General features: G+C 48.4%; 1 protein-coding gene across 4 annotated transcripts in view; it reads right to left on the bottom strand.

Moving 5' to 3' along the window:
- Positions 1-20,022, bottom strand: part of FBXO31 (F-box protein 31) — a 29,608-nt gene extending 9,586 nt beyond the window's left edge. Inside the window, exons 1-6 of one of the 4 annotated variants that reach the window (XM_068955751.1) lie at positions 19,969-20,022; positions 19,614-19,794; positions 11,239-11,310; positions 4,070-4,146; positions 2,479-2,646; positions 1,669-1,743 (exon numbers count right to left, since the gene is read on the bottom strand). In XM_068955751.1, coding sequence (XP_068811852.1) covers positions 1,669-1,743; positions 2,479-2,646; positions 4,070-4,146; positions 11,239-11,310; positions 19,614-19,794; positions 19,969-20,004 — 609 coding nt within the window. In that variant the 5' untranslated portion in view covers positions 20,005-20,022. Of the gene's footprint in view, positions 1-1,668; positions 1,744-2,478; positions 2,647-4,069; positions 4,165-8,623; positions 8,711-11,238; positions 11,311-19,613 lie in introns of all 4 variants that reach the window. The other 3 variants (XM_068955749.1, XM_068955750.1, XM_068955752.1) reach the window with 3 other exon arrangements.
- Positions 20,023-20,516: the final 494 nt, after the last annotated feature.

Below are 20,516 nucleotides of genomic sequence, written 5' to 3'. Positions count from 1 at the left end.
CCAAAGGGCGCTTTGAAAACGTCTCCTGACATACCTCTACACCAGCTCTGACAAGTTAATACTCGAACATGAGTTAGCACGATAACAGCTTACTCTAAGATAGCAGCCTACCAAGTGGTATTACAAACCCGCTTTCTTTATCTTCTAAAGCCAGATCCTCCAATTACCATAATACCACACACATTTAACATAGTGCTTTGAAAGTATTAAAGCATTTCTCATCTGCTATAGAACCAGAAAACACTTAACTAAACCTTTCACCCAGCTGTTTCCCCATTAGTAGACAGACATTTTAAAGCTTTGGTTAGAAGCGACTGAAGTATCAGATTTGTCACGTGTAAGCCAGCTGAGCTCCTGGCAGCAACCGTCACTACCTGGAAGAGCTATTAGCTGAAAGCTTCTGTCTTGACATTCATACCTGCATCTTAAAAACATGCAGTTTGAGTTAGGAATCTGCTTTGCTGGCCATAGCTGAGATACTGCAGATACAGGATAAACAACCGAATGCAGCTTCTAATACATAAACGTGTATAAGTATCTGAAGGGGGAGTGTCAACAGGATGAGGCCAATCTCTTCTCCGTGGTGCCCAGCAACAGGACAAGAGGCAACGGGCAGAAACTGAACCACAGGAAGTTCCACCTAAACCTGAGAAAAAACTTCTTCACTGTGAGGGTGACAGAGCATTGGAACAGGTTGCCCAGAGAGGTAGTGGAGTCTCCTTCCCTGGAGATATTCAAAAACCATCTGGATGTGATCCTGGGCAATATGCTCTAGAGGTCCCTGCTGGAGCAGGGAGGTTGGACTAGATGATCTCCAGAGGTCCCTTCCAACCTAAACGATTCTGTGATTCTGTGATTAATACTTTGGCCAAACAGACAAGCAGCAGCAAGGTCCTTGCTGCCAACTAGGCATTCAAGTGCAGCTGGTACTCAATGTTAGGCCTGTGTCTGAAAGACTTTGTTTATACAGACAGCAGTGACAGAGATCAGGGCCTGGCGAGTGCTGAATGGAGTACAATGCATGCTGCTATCTTTCCATAGACAGGTCCGCTGTCAAATGTGAAAGGTGTCCTGGAACAGGAAGAACAAGGATGCTTACGATCAAGCACCTCCATACCGAGGGAAAATAGCACCTTGCCAGCGACAATTGCCTGAAACCGCTTTTTGCTCAAAAGGATGGATGGACATCACAGCCTGCTCAGACACCTGCTGTGCACTGAGGTTAGGCACAAGGTCTCCACCCAGACGTTCTGCAGCTGCAACACTGAACTGATCCCATATACTGGATCCTTAAACAACACCTTGGCAAACAGCAGAAGAGGTTCCTCAGGATCCTGCAAAGTCTCTAACAGCTTGTTTGTGAACGCGCCTTAAATAGCAAAGCTGCTGAGCCAAACGTGACGTGCAGTTAGCCTTCAGCAGGCATAAAGAGGTAGCCACCTTAAGTTTTGATTCAAGCCACAAATCATTTCTACCCACCCAAAAAGAGATCTGAGTTAAAGAGCCAGAGACCACCATCTTCAGTTGTTAAGTATGTTCAGAACTACAGAAACTGGAACCTGGAGGGCCATCTCTCAGGTAAGATCTTAGACAAGGCAGTAATGCTGCATCTTCAGAAAGGGAGCACATAAGCAGCCGTAAGCCAGGCTGCTAACAAAGCATTCTTACCTCTTGCCTTCCCCCTGACATTCGATGGTGATCTGTCTGGTTGCATTTTGTGGAGAACTCATCCTTCTTTACAATCTGCAGGTTATATGGAGGAGAAATTAACCGGTTACAGGTCTGATCAGAGATGACATGGACAACGTAAGCAAGACTGCTTAAAACAACGGGCTAACATAAGTATTACTGCATTTGCCACAACAGAGAAATCATCAAGCCATAGCGAGTGCCTCAGCTGCAGGACAGAGGAATAAAGGCAGTAAAAAAAACCCAACACTTTCTAATGGAGGATTCTAATTTCAAGTTGCTTCTTCTCCAGTTGAGCTTCCTACCTCAAGAAGGAGGAAACAACCCCTCAGGAAGCTTTGCACAGCATCCCGTATATTGAATGAATGATGCTAAGTCTCCTTCTCAAGCTCTCATCTTAGAGACAGCTAGAAAATAGAACAGGTCTGCGTGTCTGCTCAGACATGATCAGCAGCTGCCTAAGGCCATTTTATATACCCTCTCCCCCAACCTGTACACACACTGGCACTTCCACCCTGAGCTACCTAGCCCAGCAAAAGAGAGTATAACACAAAGCCTTGCTGTACAATTGCCAGTGAATAAATACAGAGCAGGGAACAGGCCACACAACTTGTCAGACGCACCATGGGGGTAAATCTGGCGTCCACATATATCACAGGGTGGTGGCAGTCATATCCTTAAATACAGTTTTTTGTGGAGCCCACTTCCCGAGCCAACGTGCATGCACACAAATACACTGCATCTTGGACACCTGAAGGAAAAAACGTGGAAAGTGTCAGGGGAGCTCACCTGGATATGGCCATTGTGAGGTCCCTTGTGGCCATACATACACTCAACTGTGGCACATTTCCTCTCCATGAGGTGAATCCTGAAGAGAGGTTTGAATCTCATTGGATCATCAACATGAGGGTCATGAGGGGGCAAGTACATCCACCCGATGATGAACAAACCATCTACCTGCACAGGGGTAGAAGAGAGAGCAAACAAGATTAGCCTTACGCACTTTCTATCGAGTCTGCAGCAAGCAGCTCCTGCACCTTTTCTGCCACAGGGTACGGGCCGTACAACAGCTTGCTGCACTTCCAAATTGCTTTCCAGCAACTAAACCACACCATATGCACTCACAGCACATCCTCAGTGAAAAGAGAGACGGTTTCTTTATGAGGCTTTTTGCATCATGTGAAAACAATCAGGCCCCTATTACTGCAAAGGACTTTGTGCCGGATGCTTGGTGGGCAGGCTCTGGAGGGAGAGACTGCACTGAAGCTAGTCAGGCTCTAATTGGTTTGAGAGCTCATGCTGGCAGATACTCAAACGGAGGAGTTCTGCTCCCTCACAGTAATCTATGCCTTTTGGACAAGGAATCATTTTGCTCTATTACCCCCAGACAGCAAAGGCGGCAGCAGTCCCCTCTGCTGAGAGGCACAAGTGCCAGCCCTCTTCCTGCATACCTAATTAAATCCTTCACCTCAAGCCCTCAAATCCCAGAAAGAGAAGCATCGTCTAAATGGAGACATCTGAGACAAAAGCAGACCAGTATCACAGAGAGAAACGCTTTTCTTCATAAGCTAACCATATTGAATAAGCATTGGTGCAACAAGATGCACTCTTACACCAGTTTATGGAAAAGATTTTTGCAAAACTGGAAGGCCAGAGCTACGCTGGCCCTAGTGATTTGTTACAGTTAACCTGCCAGCTAATGAGCCTTGAGGCAAAGAATAAGGGCTTCAGGCAAACTTCTTGTCCAGCTCGCAACAATCCAGAGACAAGTGTTGTTCATTAACTGCTCTCCCCAGCAGCAAAAGGGCTAGCAGACTCCATGGGTCTTGCACTACCCATATATCACCATCTCCACATCTCACGTGTTAGTCTTCAGGCACCGTTGGTGGAAAGTATGGCAAACTACAGAAAAGACAGAGGCGCAGGAACACAAGCGCGCGGACCTCTGCAAAGCGTTCAGTTGCAAACAAAGCTCATGCAGTAAGTGAAGGGCCAGTGCTGAAACCTCTTCTGTAGTTAACGCACAAGGAACAGACTCCTGTGCTAGCCACTGGAAAGCCAGTGTTAACTCTCAATCAAGCCTTGCTCCGAAGTGTTTTTCTCTTTTCTCTCCCTGTTTTACAGCTGCACTCCAAAGGGCCACAGGGGCACACAAACAAGGAAGGACTATCTGGAGAAAGCCAGTGATGATGACAGGACGCAAAAAGCAAGCCTTGTCTCCCAATTACTTGCTTGAGGGTTGCCTGTTCAGGCTTCTTAAGGCCATGCAGTGAATGCCAACTTCAACAAATGGCAGAAGGGCAACAAGTCCTAGAAAGGGGCATATAAAAGACTAATCAGTCCTCTACATCTCAGCTCTTAGAAGGAAGTCCTCACTTACCACCACATTCAGCAGTCCCCCATAGGGCCCAATGTCCGGCTGCCATAATCCCAAGATGTGTCGATATCGGTGCAGCACTAGGGAACAGCGAGACACTGAAGTGAACACATCAAGGTAAGGAATTGGAATTTTGGGAAAAGAAAGAAAAAGGAAGACTACTGCCAAACTGCACCCAACACTGACCAATCCCACCCACTACAATCTTTACCAGGGAACATAACATTGTCTACTCCCAGACACAGCGAAGCAGCTCTGCACTGAGACCTACCACAAGTTCACACAAGTTTATGTTGTTCTTCTCTGTAGTTCTGCTCCTAGCCCAGTGCGGTAGCAGGAGCTAGTTTCCAGGATTTTACACAATCAGAGACCTCACCAGGAATTCTCAGAAAACCTTTGCAACACAGTCCTACTGATGCAAATCACATGATATACCAGGAGCTATTAATAAATAATCTGTCTTCTGCAGCTCAAAAAAAAAAAAAAAGTACTTGATACCTCAGACTGCAAAGCAATGGAAAAGAAGGAAGTACATAAAAGCAGTGAGTGAACATTTTGAAAGAATTTCCTCTTCTTGTATAGACAAACTTGACCTCAGCATTAAAAGTTCTCCTTAAAGATCAGCCACTGAGACAGCCCCAGCAAAGTGCACAGACCGTTCTAGCTCAGGAAATCTGGCAGTGTTATGAATTCAATAACAGCCTTAAGAATTCTAAGTAAGCTTCTACATCTCAGCACTTCCTGAAAGCTGCTTCCAAGTCCCTCTTAAAGCATACTGCAGCATATGAGGCTTCCCAGTTTCTCGTCTCAGAGCTTTCAATCCTACCAAAAGTGAAGGACAAGAAGGAAAGTTATCTGGAAGTTCGAAAAAATGCCTATTACAGAACTAGGCTAACCAACCCCCTCTCCGGAGGGAAGCTTATATATGCTACTTGGTTCCAGTCTTAATATTTACAGCCATGAATTTTGTCCACTTAATCTTCTGACATGACCAGTAACCTTCACATGAAGGCATTACACACAATCTACAGAAGGTGTTTTGGAAGAGAGCAAGAGGATACAAACTATTTCCATGTTCAGTACCATTTGGTGGAAAAGGGAAGCAGGTAATAGGTCCTCCCTTCTCACATCTGGTGAGAAGATACTACACTTCCCTTAGAAGGATGTTCACGGCCAACTCAGAAGGCCGCGTGAATCAGCTTAAACCTACATGACCTGCCCAAATAATGGTTTTTGCTGTGCATTAGTTTAAAGGAAGAATTGTGTTTCAATGCAGCTGTCACAATTGCTTTGTTTCTTTAAGTACTGAGGACAGCAAGAACTATAGGAGAGTTTTCATTACACCAAAGCAGAGGTCCAGCGCACTGGGGAAGGTTGTCCAGAGCTGCTGCCAACAGGCCTGGAGGACCCTTTTTCCCATGCAGTAAACAACTTGGGATTGATGGTTTGGTTTCACCCAGTGAACAGTGCGCACCACCAACAGCACTAAGGAGACCAAGCAAACCACGTTCCCAGTCTTCTTGTCTCCGTGCAGTAATTACATATTAATAAACGGTATGTGCGTAAGCTGCTCCACCCACCACAGTCTGCCTTTTCCACCCTGCCTGCATGAAGCTGATAAAACCCAGCCTTTTTTTTTTTTTTTTTTTTTTTTTAGGACAGAAAACTTGATGCTAAGCTACCCACGAGTGATGAGTGCTTCCTTCTCCTCCCCCAGCTCCCGAGCTCTCAGAGCTGTAGCGACTATCGACAGACTTTTCAACAGCAGGGAAGTGTCTGTTTAACGAGGCAAGTCCTTCACAACACATGCCTGTTGAGGGCGGCTTGCGTGCTCACTCTGAGTAAACAGCTGGCTCCAGCTGCAGCTCAGCTCACCAAGGCCAGGCTGGTTCAGGAAACCTGGCTGAGTCACACACACAGTCCACTTCACCAGCTGCCCCAGTCACCTGGAAACCTGGGGTTTCAAAGGAGGGAGAAGGCAAACTAAAACCTGTTTGGGCATCGGACTCTAGAAGAATCCTTCCCACTGGACAGCAGCTTCTGTGCTTAGCTCTCACCACTACTGCGGACAGGTTTTGTAAAAAGAGAAGGCTGTTTGGAGCCACAGCAATCTCCAGATGAGGTAGCTGGGAAACCCGCAGCCAGAGCAGTCCGCCATACAGACTGCAGCCCTACCCCTCCTCACACTAACACCCAGAGCAGCGGTACCTTAACAGTTGTCTCTCTCATCCTTTGCTCAGGATCCTGGGAATTCCTCCTCCTCCTCTTGTTCTTTCAAAAAAGGACATACTGGGCAAAGTGCCAGCACTCGGCTAAAAGCTGGAACAATTCTCTAAGCAAAAGCTTAGCTTCGTTTCTCAGGCCTGGTGTCTATTGGCTTTCCTACTGCTGCATCCTTGGCGTCCAGCAAGCTAGCAGGTGTATCCACTGCAGGGAAAACCTGATGAATTCCAGCTCTGGCTCTCCCTGCTGGGGAGCCAGGATGAGTCTGGCAGTTGTTTCGCTGCTCTTCACAGGGAAAGAGCACTTAGGTTCTTCTGCAAGGCTCTCCTGCACTGCACTGCAAGGCAGTCCTGAAGAAGCCTCTCACCTATCAGAATTTCTGAGCCCACGTCCTCACAAACGGTAACAAAAAAACATCTGCAGGAAGCTTCAGTACAACCCCCACCCCGTCTGGGTATTACCACATGCAGCCCCGCACGCTCATCGGTTGGAACAGCAGCTTGAAATGCACTTGAATTCAGCTGGGGAAGGGCTAGGAAAAGCAGTGAGTGCCCAAGCTCCCATCAGCAGAAGGCAGCTTGGGAAAGGTCTAATGCCCGTGCTTTCCATCACAAGGAAGTGACACCGAGCAAATGCAGGACAATTCAAGCAAGCGTCACACAGCTGGCACACCACAGCAAACACCTTAGGTACGGACAGACAAGTTACAACCTCAAGATGGGTTATTAAAACAGAAGGAGAGCAGAGGCTTTTAGATGCCATTATTTTAACTAAGTCTTCTTTCATCATCTGCTTCCAGCTTTGAGGGCACAAGAAGAGATTAACGCAAATAAATATGGAAGTTCTCACTGAAGCCTGCAGCCTTTAAAGCAGAGGTAGCTGACACGGAAGGGAAAGGAGCTGAATCCACTGCAGTTCTCTAGGACTCTCAGGACGTGGCAGTATCTACAGGCAAACTGAGTTGCAGCAATTTAAGCAGTTACTGCCCCCGAGCCGGTGTGATAACAGGCCCACTAGTAGAGAGAGCTGTCTGCTTCAATGAAGCGTCAGCCAGGCCAGTCTAAAACCCTAAGGAAAGCGATCAGAGCTAACCTGGCTAACACTGCATGAACATGAATTAGGGAGCACTCACATAATATATGCTCAGACAACTCAGCCTTAACACACGGGAGAGAAAAAGGGGAAAACGGGCAGTCACCTCTTGACCACACTGGCTGTTTCCCAAGTAATGCAGCAGGCCTTCAGAGAAAAGCAGCATTAGACATCAGAAGTTTTGGGCTGCAGCTAAAAAATTAACAACTGAGGACACTGCACAAACTGCCACTTCAGAGCCACTACAAACTCCATGTTTGGCGCAAATAATCAGCTAGCAATCTTCAAAGGAAGCCCACATCCTGAAGCGCAGCTCTCCTTCCCATCCAGCTCTGGAACAAGGCTGGTATTGACAGGCAGGACTGCCAAACCTAAAACTTCTATTGATTCCTGCTGTAGCACTGTTTTCTGTTGTGATTCACGTTGAAGACACAATCGGCACGGACTGCTCGAAATCTTCCCTGAACGGCCCGTGTTCAACCACAGTCTTCAGGGCAGGTAAGTCTGCAGCGTCCATGCCACTCATTAGCACGTGGCAAAAACTACATTCCCAAGCCCCAGTGAATCAGTTACCTGAGTTTGCAACATTTCTCTGCAGTGACCTTATTACGCATCCCCAAAGAGGCATCAGAGCCAGCTCGACACCCCCTCCACGTGCCAAGTAGGATTGGTTTCCTTTATTGGTTTAATGTAATTACTGCTCCCTCCAACTCCTGCAGAGCAGCAAGCATCAGACCCCAGTGTTTTGCTACTCTTCCCACAAAATATTGGGAGGGGAAGAACAGTTTACTCAGAGTAGCTTCTTGACTGAGCAAGGCAAATCACTATCTCTGGATCAAGGCAGGGTTTTCTGAAAATCCAGAGCTTATTTAGACTCACTTTCAGGAGCCCTCACCAGGGTATCCGAATAGTTCTTTCTAAGAAGGGAAGAGCCCAGTGAATGCTCCCCTATGGTGAAAATTCTTCCGAGACCCTTCTTCCGGGGCCTAGTCAGGGCAATCCTCTAACTGAAAGAACTTCAAAAGACGACCCAACATTCTTCACTGCCTGTCCTACTCACGCTGTCATTTTACAGAGTCAGAATAAGCCACTAATGAGCAAGAGGCAAGACCTGACTAACCAATGCCCTTTGTACTTCCCAAGATCCACCCCCAAAGTATTTTGCTTAAAGCAACGTCACACTCCATGCAGCATCTTGTGTGTGCTTAGTGCAGGAAGCATCAGCCAGCAGGAGGTACGTACGGCAGGTGTAAACATCTCTGTATTCCATGTGCTCGTAGTCGGGAAGGATTTTCATAAAACGCCCCGACTTCACTCGTGGGTTTATACCTGAACAGACACAGCAGGTTAAGTACTAGAGAATTCCACTCCACTGTAACCAGCACGTAACAGTAAGATGAATCTGGATCAGCTAAATGAGATAGTCAAACTCCCTTTTGACTTTACTACCACTGGTGGTGCACTGATTTGTTTCCCTCAGCCCCAACACCAGATATATCCAGTTAGCAGGATACTGAACTTGGCACGTTCTGTATTCACGTAGGCAATATTTACCAATGGCATCCAATGAATTCAAAGTGGAACCAAGGTCTCTCAAATTCTGTAGTGTGACAGCAACAGGACGACTCTCTCAATAAGACCATTTAGCCAAGTAACTAAACGGGTGGTAGCCCAGGCCTTGGACTAGATATGGTCTCCAACACCTAGGAGTTCCCCATTTGCCACACTACTACTTAGAGAAGCACGTTCAGTGGACAAGAAAGTGCATACGAGTCCTGCTAGCAGATTCAAATAAACCTCTCTAATTGCAGAAGAGTTAATGGGCCAGTGGAGAACATGCGGACATATCACCAGAAAACAGTTCCAAAAACACTTTAGTGCTTGCACACAGGGCAAACTTGAATCTGAGCAGGAGAAGATGACGCATCCCCAAAAGCCAGAAAGAGCTGCATTCTGACATCAGAGTAACCATGCTAGTTAAGACTGCTCAACAGATAAGGACGCAGCTCTTATTAAGAAAGAAAATAAAAGTTTATTGCAGAGGTGTTCTTCGCGTGTCAGGCGCAACTCTTTGCCAAAGGATGTTGTGAAGAGAGAAACACACTTGGGTACGTGGGAAGACTGGACAAATACTTGCAAGATAGATCTGTCAAGGGTTACTAAATAGACAAACCACATTAGACTCTGCAAATCCCTCAAGCTGAAAATAGTCAGAAGCAGGGAGGGTACCTAGGAAAGTAACATATAGGCTTGCCCTCTTCTCACTCTCCCCTGGCTTACAGCCACTGCAGAGAGATACAATACTGGGCTGGATCAAGACCCTTATTCTGAGCCAACAAGGCAATTTTTACATATAACTTGTGTATAAAATGCACTAAACATCACTGTACTAAATCTGCACCACGGAACTATTGCAGTGGAAAAAATACAGGTCACGAAGAGGTGTTTTGCCACGTAAGACTGGCAATGCAGAATTAAGATCTGATAAGGTACGCACTATGTGGCAGTTAACCACACCAGCATCATACTGGCTGAGAGAGATCCCAGACTGAATGGGCAAGCAAAGGAGGCCTCAGGTCCTGATCAGGTTTCTCTGCAGACATCTGAGCGCTGGGTTAGCTTCACTTCACCCCTGCATACCCCTATGCAAACGAGGCAGTTCCGTTCCCAATACACAAACATGTAAACAGGGTCACTAGGTGATGAGGTAATTTGCCTGTGCATGCTCAGGAAGTCTATTAAAGACAGGATTAGAATTTAGAAGTTACTCCTTCACAGCATGATCAACGCTTGAGATCATCACTGCTTTAAGGCTCTGCAAATACAGCATGTATAGAAGCTGAGCTGCATTTTGGATCTGCAAAGCCTACACAGGTCTCCCATCATTGCAACTTGGGACAATTACTGCTTTTGTTTCATAAAGCAGAACCCTATTTGAACAGCCGGAAGCCATAGTTCAAGCGCTGCAGGTGAAATCTTGTTCTTTTTCCTAAGGCTCACGGGCAACTCCACAACAAACAATTTGTGGTGGTGGAGCCAAGATAACACAGGCTGGCAGCGTTAGTAGGAGAGCTCTCTGGGGTCTAGCCAGACTTTCGGAGCAACCAGCTCAACTTCTGACTGGAAAGGGCAAGATTTGGTGACAGGGGAGCAGGCCTGTCCCCAGGGATGCAGGCCTCTATTCAGTCCTTACCCTAACTTTTTTTTTTTCCCCCCTCTGACGCTCCCCTACCCCCCACTGTAAAACAGGAGATGGGCGTCTACCTTGCAGAACGTTAGACGTCTGTGTCCCTCTCTCACAGCCGTTCCCAAAACACACTGACATCTCTGCAGAAGCCCAGCCCTGCCAGGCTCTTCTCCTTTAGAAGCAATCCAAAGGAGCGCTCATCCCTTTTCCTACAGCACCTTCCCAGTGTCAGCACGCGACAGCATTGTTTCACTGACTGCAAAGGGAAGCCTGAGTGTAGTGGAATTACCATTACAGGCAACACTTGGTTACATCAGGCTGTGGGAAGCCTCCCGCTTTGATAAATACCAGTTAATTCCCTGGAAAGATCTGAAAAGGGTAAAACAAACGGGAAAGGAAGAAAAACTCTCAATATACTTCTCATTACAAACTTTTACATCCAGTGCTTTCTTCCCCAGCAAAGGAGTCAGGGACAGAGACAACCCAAATCTTGGCAACCGTTTCATGTTAAAGCCCCAAACATTTCAACTTCAAGGATAAAACCCCTGTCATTAGAAAGCAGGTCTCAACAACTTCTACTATTAAAGTTTAATAAATATTCAGCATGTATGGGCTTTCAAAATTGGTACTGAACAAACACATACAGATCTATGTCAGCTTTATCACTTACGTTTGGCATAAACATCTCGGCAGGACACTCCCGTGATCTCCAGTTTCCGTAAGTTTTCACAGACGCCATATTCTGCAATGACACAGATAGTAACATCAATCAACTCTGTCACAAAGGTGTTTGCTACACAAGATCTTGATATCTACACTTTGAACAAAAAAAGAGCTCTTATTGCAAGCATGCTTGCAAGTTGCTACATTTATCTGAGAATCTTATTGCTGTTCCAAAGTGAAAAAAGCAAGCTAGATGTTATTTCACCGCAGTCCAGGATCTGGGAGCCTAACACATTTTACAAGTGACACCTGCAATGAATACACAAACACGATGAAGTTACGGATGCTTACAGATAGTCTGAAAAGGGTACGAAGTGTGGAAGATGTACTCATTCCAACTGGCATTGTCTGTCTGTTTAGATCAAATCATGATTGCGTATAGGAGTTATTTACTCCCACTGAGGTATCCAACAGGGAAAACTGCTTATTAGGATCCTAAAAAAAAAAAAGGGTCATAGACTTTAAAAAGAATGGAGACATATAACAGGCATCACTATGTACAAATATGGTCACACTTGAAAGCATATCTGATTGAGATGGCGCTGTTCTACACTCAAATGCCTTTGATTGCTGACAGAACACCCTGAAACAAAGCAATCCAAAGCTCTTAAAAGCAGCTTTGAAGCAGAAAATGAGATAACTCATTTCAGTTTCAAGAAGTCAGCACTGAATTTCTGAAAAACTCTACAAAATAAAAGCAAGCACAAACACCTCAATGCAAGAAATCCTTGGAAAACAGGAGGGAGGAGAGGAGGGAGATCCCAAAAAGCAGCAAGTAAGAGAACTGCAGCAGAGACCCCCTTAGATCTCAGGCAGGAAAACAATTCTCCCGGCTGTCAAATACATCTATACTACAGATCAAACACCAGCTTCCCTTAGCAATTCCTAACACCTGCCAGATACAAAAGCGTGTCTGTGAAGACCCACATCAAACTATCCAATATGAAACTTAACCTCAGACAAACTTCCTCTAATTAACAATCTGCCATAGCTGCCAAATACCACTGCCTAATGCTGGTTAACTTACTCCAAATTGAGAACTCAATTTCCATATATGAGAGAAAGCAGAAGTTTCCCTGAATGATTTTAACCTCATTCTGTCTGTAGATACACTGGTACATACATTCAATGATAAAACATACAAAAAGCTTACCGGGCGCCTGCCTCTGGGGAATACATGTTCTGTGTAACACTGCTTTGAGTTACTTTGGGCTAACATCAGAACCAGCTTCCAACAGAAGCAGCAAGTTCAATAAAGGTAAGCACGGACAGAAGGGACACCACATTCATTAAAAGGTGCAGAAATCAGCAGCAGAGTCCCTATGACTTCAGTAGCAAAAGCCAGAGGAAGCTCTAAGCGTACTAAATGCAAGATGGGATGAGGAAGTGCAATTAGCCAGAGAGCAGATAGGCAAACTTGCAGGAAAGTACGCCCAGCCCAGCCCAGCCCAAGCTGTTTAGTACTTGGCTATAGTCAGATGACCTGACATAGCAGTTCTGCAGATCTGTGAAACTAGAGCTCTGCCTGAGGCTGGAAATTCAGACCCACCCTGCAAGCCATCCCATGTCTGTTCCTCCTGCCAGGCTTCGCAAGCCTTTCAACCTGCATATCTACGCGAATGGGTACGTGTTTGGTAATTACATCAAATGGATGGAAAGAACAGTATGTTTCCTCAGCTGATCAGAAAGTTAGAGATCTTTATAAGGTGACAGAAACAGGATGGTTTTAGCCTGCTGTTTGGAAACAGCTCTTTTCATGTAAACAAATAGTCACTGGGCCACAGAACAGAATCAGTCAGATAGACTTTGTGCAGCAGGCACTGCAGCTAGATTAAATCCAACAGTGTCATCTGAAGATACTTAGACTGCATCAGAAAGGGAGGAGACATGCAGAGGATCCTGCCCAAATGGCACTGCTCCATGTTGCTCCTTACCAGCGATACTAGCATAGTGACATTCTCTCCTCCTCCAGAAGGTCCCGGTTTCTCTCGGGCATAGCACTTTGCCTATACCTGAAAATCACTTCAAGGGTAATCTCAGTTCAGTGCTACAATAAATTCACTACCAGCAGGTATCTTGAAAACAACTGGGTGGGGCAGCAAGTGATTCGATGCTAAAGCTCTATCCCAGCTTCGTGGAAGTGACCTTGGTAACCAACAGGGAAACTATAAAAAAGCAAAACCACCACTAAGGATGGTGCATTCCCTAGGTTTCGTAGTTCATATCTTTCCTAAAAAGATTCAAAGTTCTCCCAAATAACAAGCACCCCAGCAAAAAAACAAAAAACCTACACAAAATAAAAACAGAAACACTGAATTTTCATATTGCCACACACTACCTACCTGACATTAAACACCCAAAGCTTACAAGAAAGTGTTATGGGGGGGGGGGGGGGAGAGTAATTTTAAAATTGTCCTTAAAACTCATCTCATTTTATGATACCTAATCCGTACCCTGTTTTGTTCTGCAAACTTAACTACAGTCGATCAAGGACTCCAGACGGACTGCTTAACCCTGGGTAAGCGCATCACTTCAGCCGCTCTGACTCAGAAGCTGTTAACACCATGAGAGTTGCTTGATGGGAAAAACAAGTCTCTTGACTCTCAGCCCCTCCAAAAATTCCAGATATCATAAGCAAGAAAGCTGGCCATCTCCTGATGATCCAGGAGACAAGAGGGGCATACAATTAACAATAAGCAGAGGGTCAACATAGTTACAGAAAAGTAACATTGATAAGGTTTTCTTAACAGAGAATGGAAAACTTTTTCCCAGAAAGCTTTGAGGGAGTCAAGCTTTCTGTGACATTCCACTTCAGCACAATTAAGTCTATTTTAAGGAAACATATCTCAGCGCTACAGTTCACTGAGGAAGTATTTCAAAGAGTTAACAGACACAGAAATTCACATGTGAAACTAATGTGGTTAGAAAGCAGCTACTTAAAACCCTGCTTCGAAAGCAAGGGTGGATATTGGTTTTTAAGTTCTCATTTGACCAGCTGGAAAGTCTGCTCCATTAGCTTTATAAGGATTGCTTGAAAGATTAACCAAACACATGGTGACACAGTGCTGTTTCCATGGCCACGTGCACTGGAATGTACAGGACTTGGAAAGGTAGTCCCCATATATCATGAACTGTACTAATACTTTTGCAAGTGTAATTTACTCCCTGCCCTGCTCTCGCCACATGCTCTAAGCCTCACACTCCATTTTCCTTTCCAAAGGAGACGTTGCACACCTAGCTCTGCACGCCGTTTCTTCTCCTTGTCCACTTTCATCCATGATCTCTCCCTCCACGGCAAATAGATTCTTTCCTGCAGTTGTGATGCAGTCCTCTAGAAACAGGAAACATTTTTGCTATCTTTCAAAACCTTTTTTTTTTTTTTTTTTTTGAGTACAGCTTTCAGGCGAGTTGTTTTCTCTTCCTGGCTGCCAAAAAACACTGGAGTAAAAAAAGTGGCTCCATCAATCAATGTATGGAAGAGCCCCTATACTCATAAAAAGACCAAATCACTGCTCTTTCTTGCCTCTTTATCAGCACTGCAATGCTAGTAAGCAGCTGCAAGTACTGTATATGGACATCCATAATTCAGAGAAAATTAAGATGTCTGGTAGACCTTGACACCCTTACTGTTGCTAAATTTCAATTGTGCCCTAACTAATCAAGTCCTCTAATTATTCCTGGGTAAAAGCGTGTTTACAAGACCGTACACAGAACAGAAGGCATAGAAGCTTACTGGATTATTTCAGAGACCGCAAAAATGGAAGATGCTCAGGCTAGCATCTCTGGAATACAGGGCAGACGAATTTGGAACCAGCTTCTCGTTTCCAAAAGCCAAACTGTCAGATTAAAATACACCAAATACTTTCCCAAACATTTATCCCAGGGGAAGGCTTGTAGTTACCACTGAGATAGTCTGCAGCTGCAAATGAGAAGCTGAGGAAAAGGAGACACAACTTGCAGCAAATGAAAGCATTTGGGGAAACCCTAAAGCAAGAGATCAGTATCCTCAGATCTGCAGCTTAAACAGATCTAAGCAAGAGCAAGATCCTTTGAAGGAAGCCTACAGCTAGTGAGCACCTGCTGCTGGCAGCAAGAAACAGCAAACCATTGGCTTTTAAACAGCAACCCTTAACAAAGAACATGGTCAGAGATGAAGAAAAGCCCACCAGGGTTCACCAAAGAAACACACCATTCGGTGCTTTAACCTCACGCAATGGGAGATTAAAGTCTTGAGAGTTATTAAAATCACCTTTGCATTTAATAGAGTACAGCACTACAAAAAAAGGTTCCTGTTGTGGGAGCAGTTGCACATCAAACTCCCGTAAGGACTCTCTGCTGTCTTGTAAAGAGCCAAACTCCATGCAGCAATCCCCTCGCTGAGGACATAAATCAGTATTGCCGCTCCCCTCCCTAGGGAGGTCTTTCTAGAAAACTTGCTGAAGTTAATATCTTTAACACCTTGGCTGACATTGTTCAGCAGGCTCAAAAGCCATTGGGGCTTGTTTTTACAAACAAAAGCCTTTTCATCCAAGCTCTAGATCTAATTATTCTGAACTACTGGTCTGCTTCAGGTGTCCTGCTGCATTTGTGCTATTTTATTTTAAGACAGAAGTGGTTACCATTTAAAATGGACCATCAGGTATTAATCAAGGTAAGTCAGGCTATCGGCAGGGGTGAAACACGCTTTAGTTCTGCACCCGCTGCAGAGATCAGCAATCTCCTATTTATAGCATAACTAGGAAAGTAACTGCAATCCTGCTCTTGCCAAAGAAGCAATTCAGAGACGTTGTTTACCCCAAACAGTTGCAACGATAAAAGGACAACAGTTCAAACACTCCTGCTGCCTTTGTTACACAACTACCTCCGGTTAATCCCAGCACTCTCCTAGTTCAGGATCACTAGCCAAAGCCACTCCTTCACTTTCAGAAGGACAAACCCTCTGGACACTTGCACTAATCACAACACATTTTCAAGACTGTTACAAAACTGAGTTGGCTTACAACAATGCCAGAGCAAGATGCCACTGCTCACCTGACTGAGCACCCGGACTGACTTGGGCACCAGCTGGGCTTTCACTTACACTCAGCACTGCTCCGGCCCAAGGTGAAGGCAGAAGACAGCTAACACAAAGCACTGCGACAGTCAGCAGCTCTCAAAGAACTGTGCCATTTAATGTTAGGACAATTTTTTCCCCCCATCTTTTACTGCTGTGCATTCCTGGGACCACTAATACTTCTGCACACACAACTCAAAGTGGCCCAAAGTCAAAGTTTACCGGTTACTTCCTCAAAGAGCACAGCTCTTCAACATAATTGGTAGGCTTCAGAGTGAACAAGCCATCAGTACAAGGAAGAATATGCTAGGAGACGCCCACACGCTCTTTCTCCGTTTCTATGATCCGTAGCTTCACAAAAAGACACGTTACTATGTCATGCTTAACCTCAGACAGAAACAAACACCATCCTCATTTAGGAAGGGGCTTGTCTCAAAAGAAGGGTTAAGAAGTAGTTAAATTTCATGTTGGATTACTCCATGATAGTCAATACACTGCTCTGTGGAGATACTGTACAAGACGTTTAGTCTCGTATTTACACATTAACGTCTGAAGTCCATATGTGCGCCCATGCAGTTGCACTGACCATACAGTTGCACACATGTGTATGCACGTGAACAGATTCATTAGCTCCGTACAGGTAACAGCATTACGGAAACATATCTAGAGAAACTCGTTGCAAATAGCCTATAAAATGGTGATCAGATTTATACTCACAAAAAACAGATTTGTAGTGACAGTACCCCCACAGTGGTAATTACTTATACAGTGTCTGCAGAGCAATACGTAGCACTATTAACAGTGTAAGGAGAAGTTCAAGTTAAGAACAGCTTGGAGAACCACAACTGCTTAAAAGTTGCAGTAACAGTTTTGTAAATGTAGTAAGTTTTTCAGATAAGAACCTGACCCTCATCTGCTCAGAACACTTCGCATGCTACATCTTTGATGCCAGAATTACCTTGCTCAATCAAACCAGTGGTCCACCTAGCTCAATGCACTCCCTTTCACAGTGGTGGAAACTGATACATCAGAGGGGAAAAAAAAAAAAAAGCGTTAGGGAAGAGCATAAGAACTTGTTTTTAAGAACCTCTCACCTACTAGCTAGCTAAGGGATTTGAGACAGGAGTCTGGTCATAATACTTTTCCACCCTGTCCCGTCTATTAGCTTTAGCCATAAAAAGCCCAGCGTTCCTTTTAATTTCAGCTAAGCTTCTGGACACTGCTTCATCTACCGCTAAGAAAATCCAGGGAGCAGTGATGGTTTTAATAAACAAATATATTTCACCATCAGGGTTAACTTTGGCAGCTCCTTTTTGTAGGCAAACAAATCTGTATCAAAAATATATATACATATTCATATACAAACATTTTGCCAGGATCAAAACCTATCAAAATAACTAACCTACTACTGGTCAAGTTCTGCAAATCATTCAAGAAACACACAAGCCTGCATAAGCACTCTACTTACATCAGACAAACCAGACGTAAGAACGAATGCTATTTTATTAGCCTGTCTCCAAAGAACAATGCTAAGTTATTGGGACAACAGGACCATCCCATGCCGAGCTAAGAGATAAGAATGCTTTGGTATACATTTCCTGGGTACAGCCTTTGTATTGTCCAAGGGTTCTTGGACAGTGCTGACAAGGCATGAATTCATTCCGGCAAGGTTTAACGCATTCGAACACATCCCATTGCCTACGGCAGAGAGCCACTCCAGCATACCTAAATTCTTCAACCTGATGCCCTCACTGGTATTAAAAACAGAAAACAAACAACAGCAAGAAGATATACATGACTTCATAAGCTGGCAGCAGATGCCCCTGGCAGGACCGTACTATGAAGAGAGATGATGAGCACACCAAGACGGGACTTGGAGGATGGGACAGCCGCTGCATTAATAAACAAGACAGAGAGCCACACTGATATGAAATAAAGGACGAGGAGCAAAGAGTAAGAATTGCAGCCTAAGAGAACAGGCCCACAGCAATGCAGACTTGAGGCGTTACTGAAGAAATGCCTCCAGGCTTTGCATTACCGCAACACAGCACTCTTGCAAGACACACTTCCCAGGAAACACTGGCGCAAACCAGGAGCCCTGGGAACCTGGCACAATTTTCCTGAGATGGGACAGGCACAGATGACCCACGCCTGGCCTGCCCACCTGCACGCACAGACTGGACCCCAGCAGGTTCCTTGCTCCCCCTTTACACACCCTGCCTCTGTAGGGAGCAGCCTCCAGCTGCGCCCCCAAGGGCTGCTTTCTCCCCCCACGCAGTCCTACCCTGCAGCACACCTTCAGGACTGATCTTTGCCTGTGCCCGCTGCTCCGAATACCCCATCCTCAGCCTCCTTGGCCCCGTCTGCCCCCTGCTCCCCCGGGACCCCACCTTGCACCCCCCGGTCCCGTCTGCCCCCTGCTCCCCCGGGACCCCACCTTGCACCCCCCGGTCCCGTCTGCCCCCCGCTCCCCCGGGACCCCACCTTGCACCCCCCGGTCCCGTCTGCCCCCCGCTCCCCCGGGACCCCACCTTGCACCCCCCGGTCCCGTCTGCCCCCCGCTCCCCCGGGACCCCACCTTGCACCCCCCGGTCCCGTCTGCCCCCCGCTCCCCCGGGACCCCACCTTGCACCCCCCGGTCCCGTCTGCCCCCCGCTCCCCCGGGACCCCACCTTGCACCCCCCGGTCCCGTCTGCCCCCCGCTCCCCCGGGACCCCACCTTGCACCCCCCGGTCCCGTCTGCCCCCCGCTCCCCCGGGACCCCACCTTGCACCCCCCGGTCCCGTCTGCCCCCCGCTCCCCCGGGACCCCACCTTGCACCCCCCGGTCCCGTCTGCCCCCCGCTCCCCCGGGACCCCACCTTGCACCCCCCGGTCCCGTCTGCCCCCCGCTCCCCCGGGACCCCACCTTGCACCCCCCGGTCCCGTCTGCCCCCCGCTCCCCCGGGACCCCACCTTGCACCCCCCGGTCCCGTCTGCCCCCCGCTCCCCCGGGACCCCACCTTGCACCCCCCGGTCCCGTCTGCCCCCCGCTCCCCCGGGACCCCACCTTGCACCCCCCGGTCCCGTCTGCCCCCCGCTCCCCCCGGCCCCCCGCCCTGCCAGGCCCCGTCTCCCCCCCGCTCCCCGCCGGCCCCCCGCCCTGCCAGGCCCCGTCTCCCCCCCGCTCCCCCCGGCCCCCCGCCCTGCCAGGCCCCGTCTCCCCGCCGGCCCCCCGCCCTGCCAGGCCCCGTCTCCCCCCTGCTCCGCCGGGCCCCGGACGGGCGGTACCTTCGCGGCAGCGCCGCCGCCAGATGGTGTCGGTGCGGAGGATGCGGCGGAAGGTGGTGCACACCCGGGCCAGGCTGGGTAGGTCGGTACCGGGCAGGGAGCCGAAGATCTGCACCAGCAGCTCGGGGGGCAGCTCGAGCAGGGAGAGCGGGGCCCGCGCCGCCGGGCCGGCCTCGGCGAGCTGCGGCGCGGGCCGCCCGCCCTCGATGCGCTCCTCGTCCTCCTCGGCGGCGACACCACCGCCGCCGCCGCCGCCGCCCGCCTCCTCGGGGTCGGTGTCGGGCTCGCTGTCGGCGGCGCCGCCGCTGCCGCCCCGCTGCTCCCGCGCCGCCCCGCGCCGCCGGCACCCGCGCGCCGGCCCTACGCCGCACAGCCGCGCGCACACCGCCATGGTGGCCGCCGCTCTGCGCGCCGCGGCGGGGCGGGGCGCCGCCGCTGCCGGGGGCCCGCCCCCGCCGCCCCGCTCCGCCCAATCACCGGCACCGCCGCCTCGCCCACGCCCCGCCCCGCCGCCAACGGCTGCCCCGCGGCCGTTAGCCGCTAACGGTCAGCGGCAGGCCCCGCCCCCTGGTGCGCGCCGCCGCCGCCGCCGCCTTCCTGCGCGTGCCGGCCCCGGCCTGCCCTTGGGCCGCGCTGCGGGCGGCGAGCCGGGCTCCCTACGGGCCCTGCGGCCTGCGGGGGGGGGGAAGAGGAGGAGGAGGAGGAGGAGGGAGGAGAGCCCGCCGCTTTCGGCGAGGTGCTGGCTGGCCGTGGCCGAGCGTGCGGCCTGGTAGAGCTGCGTGCTGCTGGGGAAGGCCTGCGGGCAGGAGGCGCGGTGCCCTGTGGGTGCGATTCAACGGCACAAGGGACCCTTCCCCTCCCAGGCGTCGTCCCCCCAGCGCCGAGACCCTCGCTCGCTCCTAA

This window comes from Struthio camelus, chromosome 10 (assembly GCF_040807025.1).
Source record: "Struthio camelus isolate bStrCam1 chromosome 10, bStrCam1.hap1, whole genome shotgun sequence".
Taxonomy (NCBI): Eukaryota; Metazoa; Chordata; class Aves; order Struthioniformes; family Struthionidae; genus Struthio; species Struthio camelus.
Note: the sequence above shows the minus strand (reverse complement) of the source record. Positions and strands in the feature narration are given on the sequence as shown.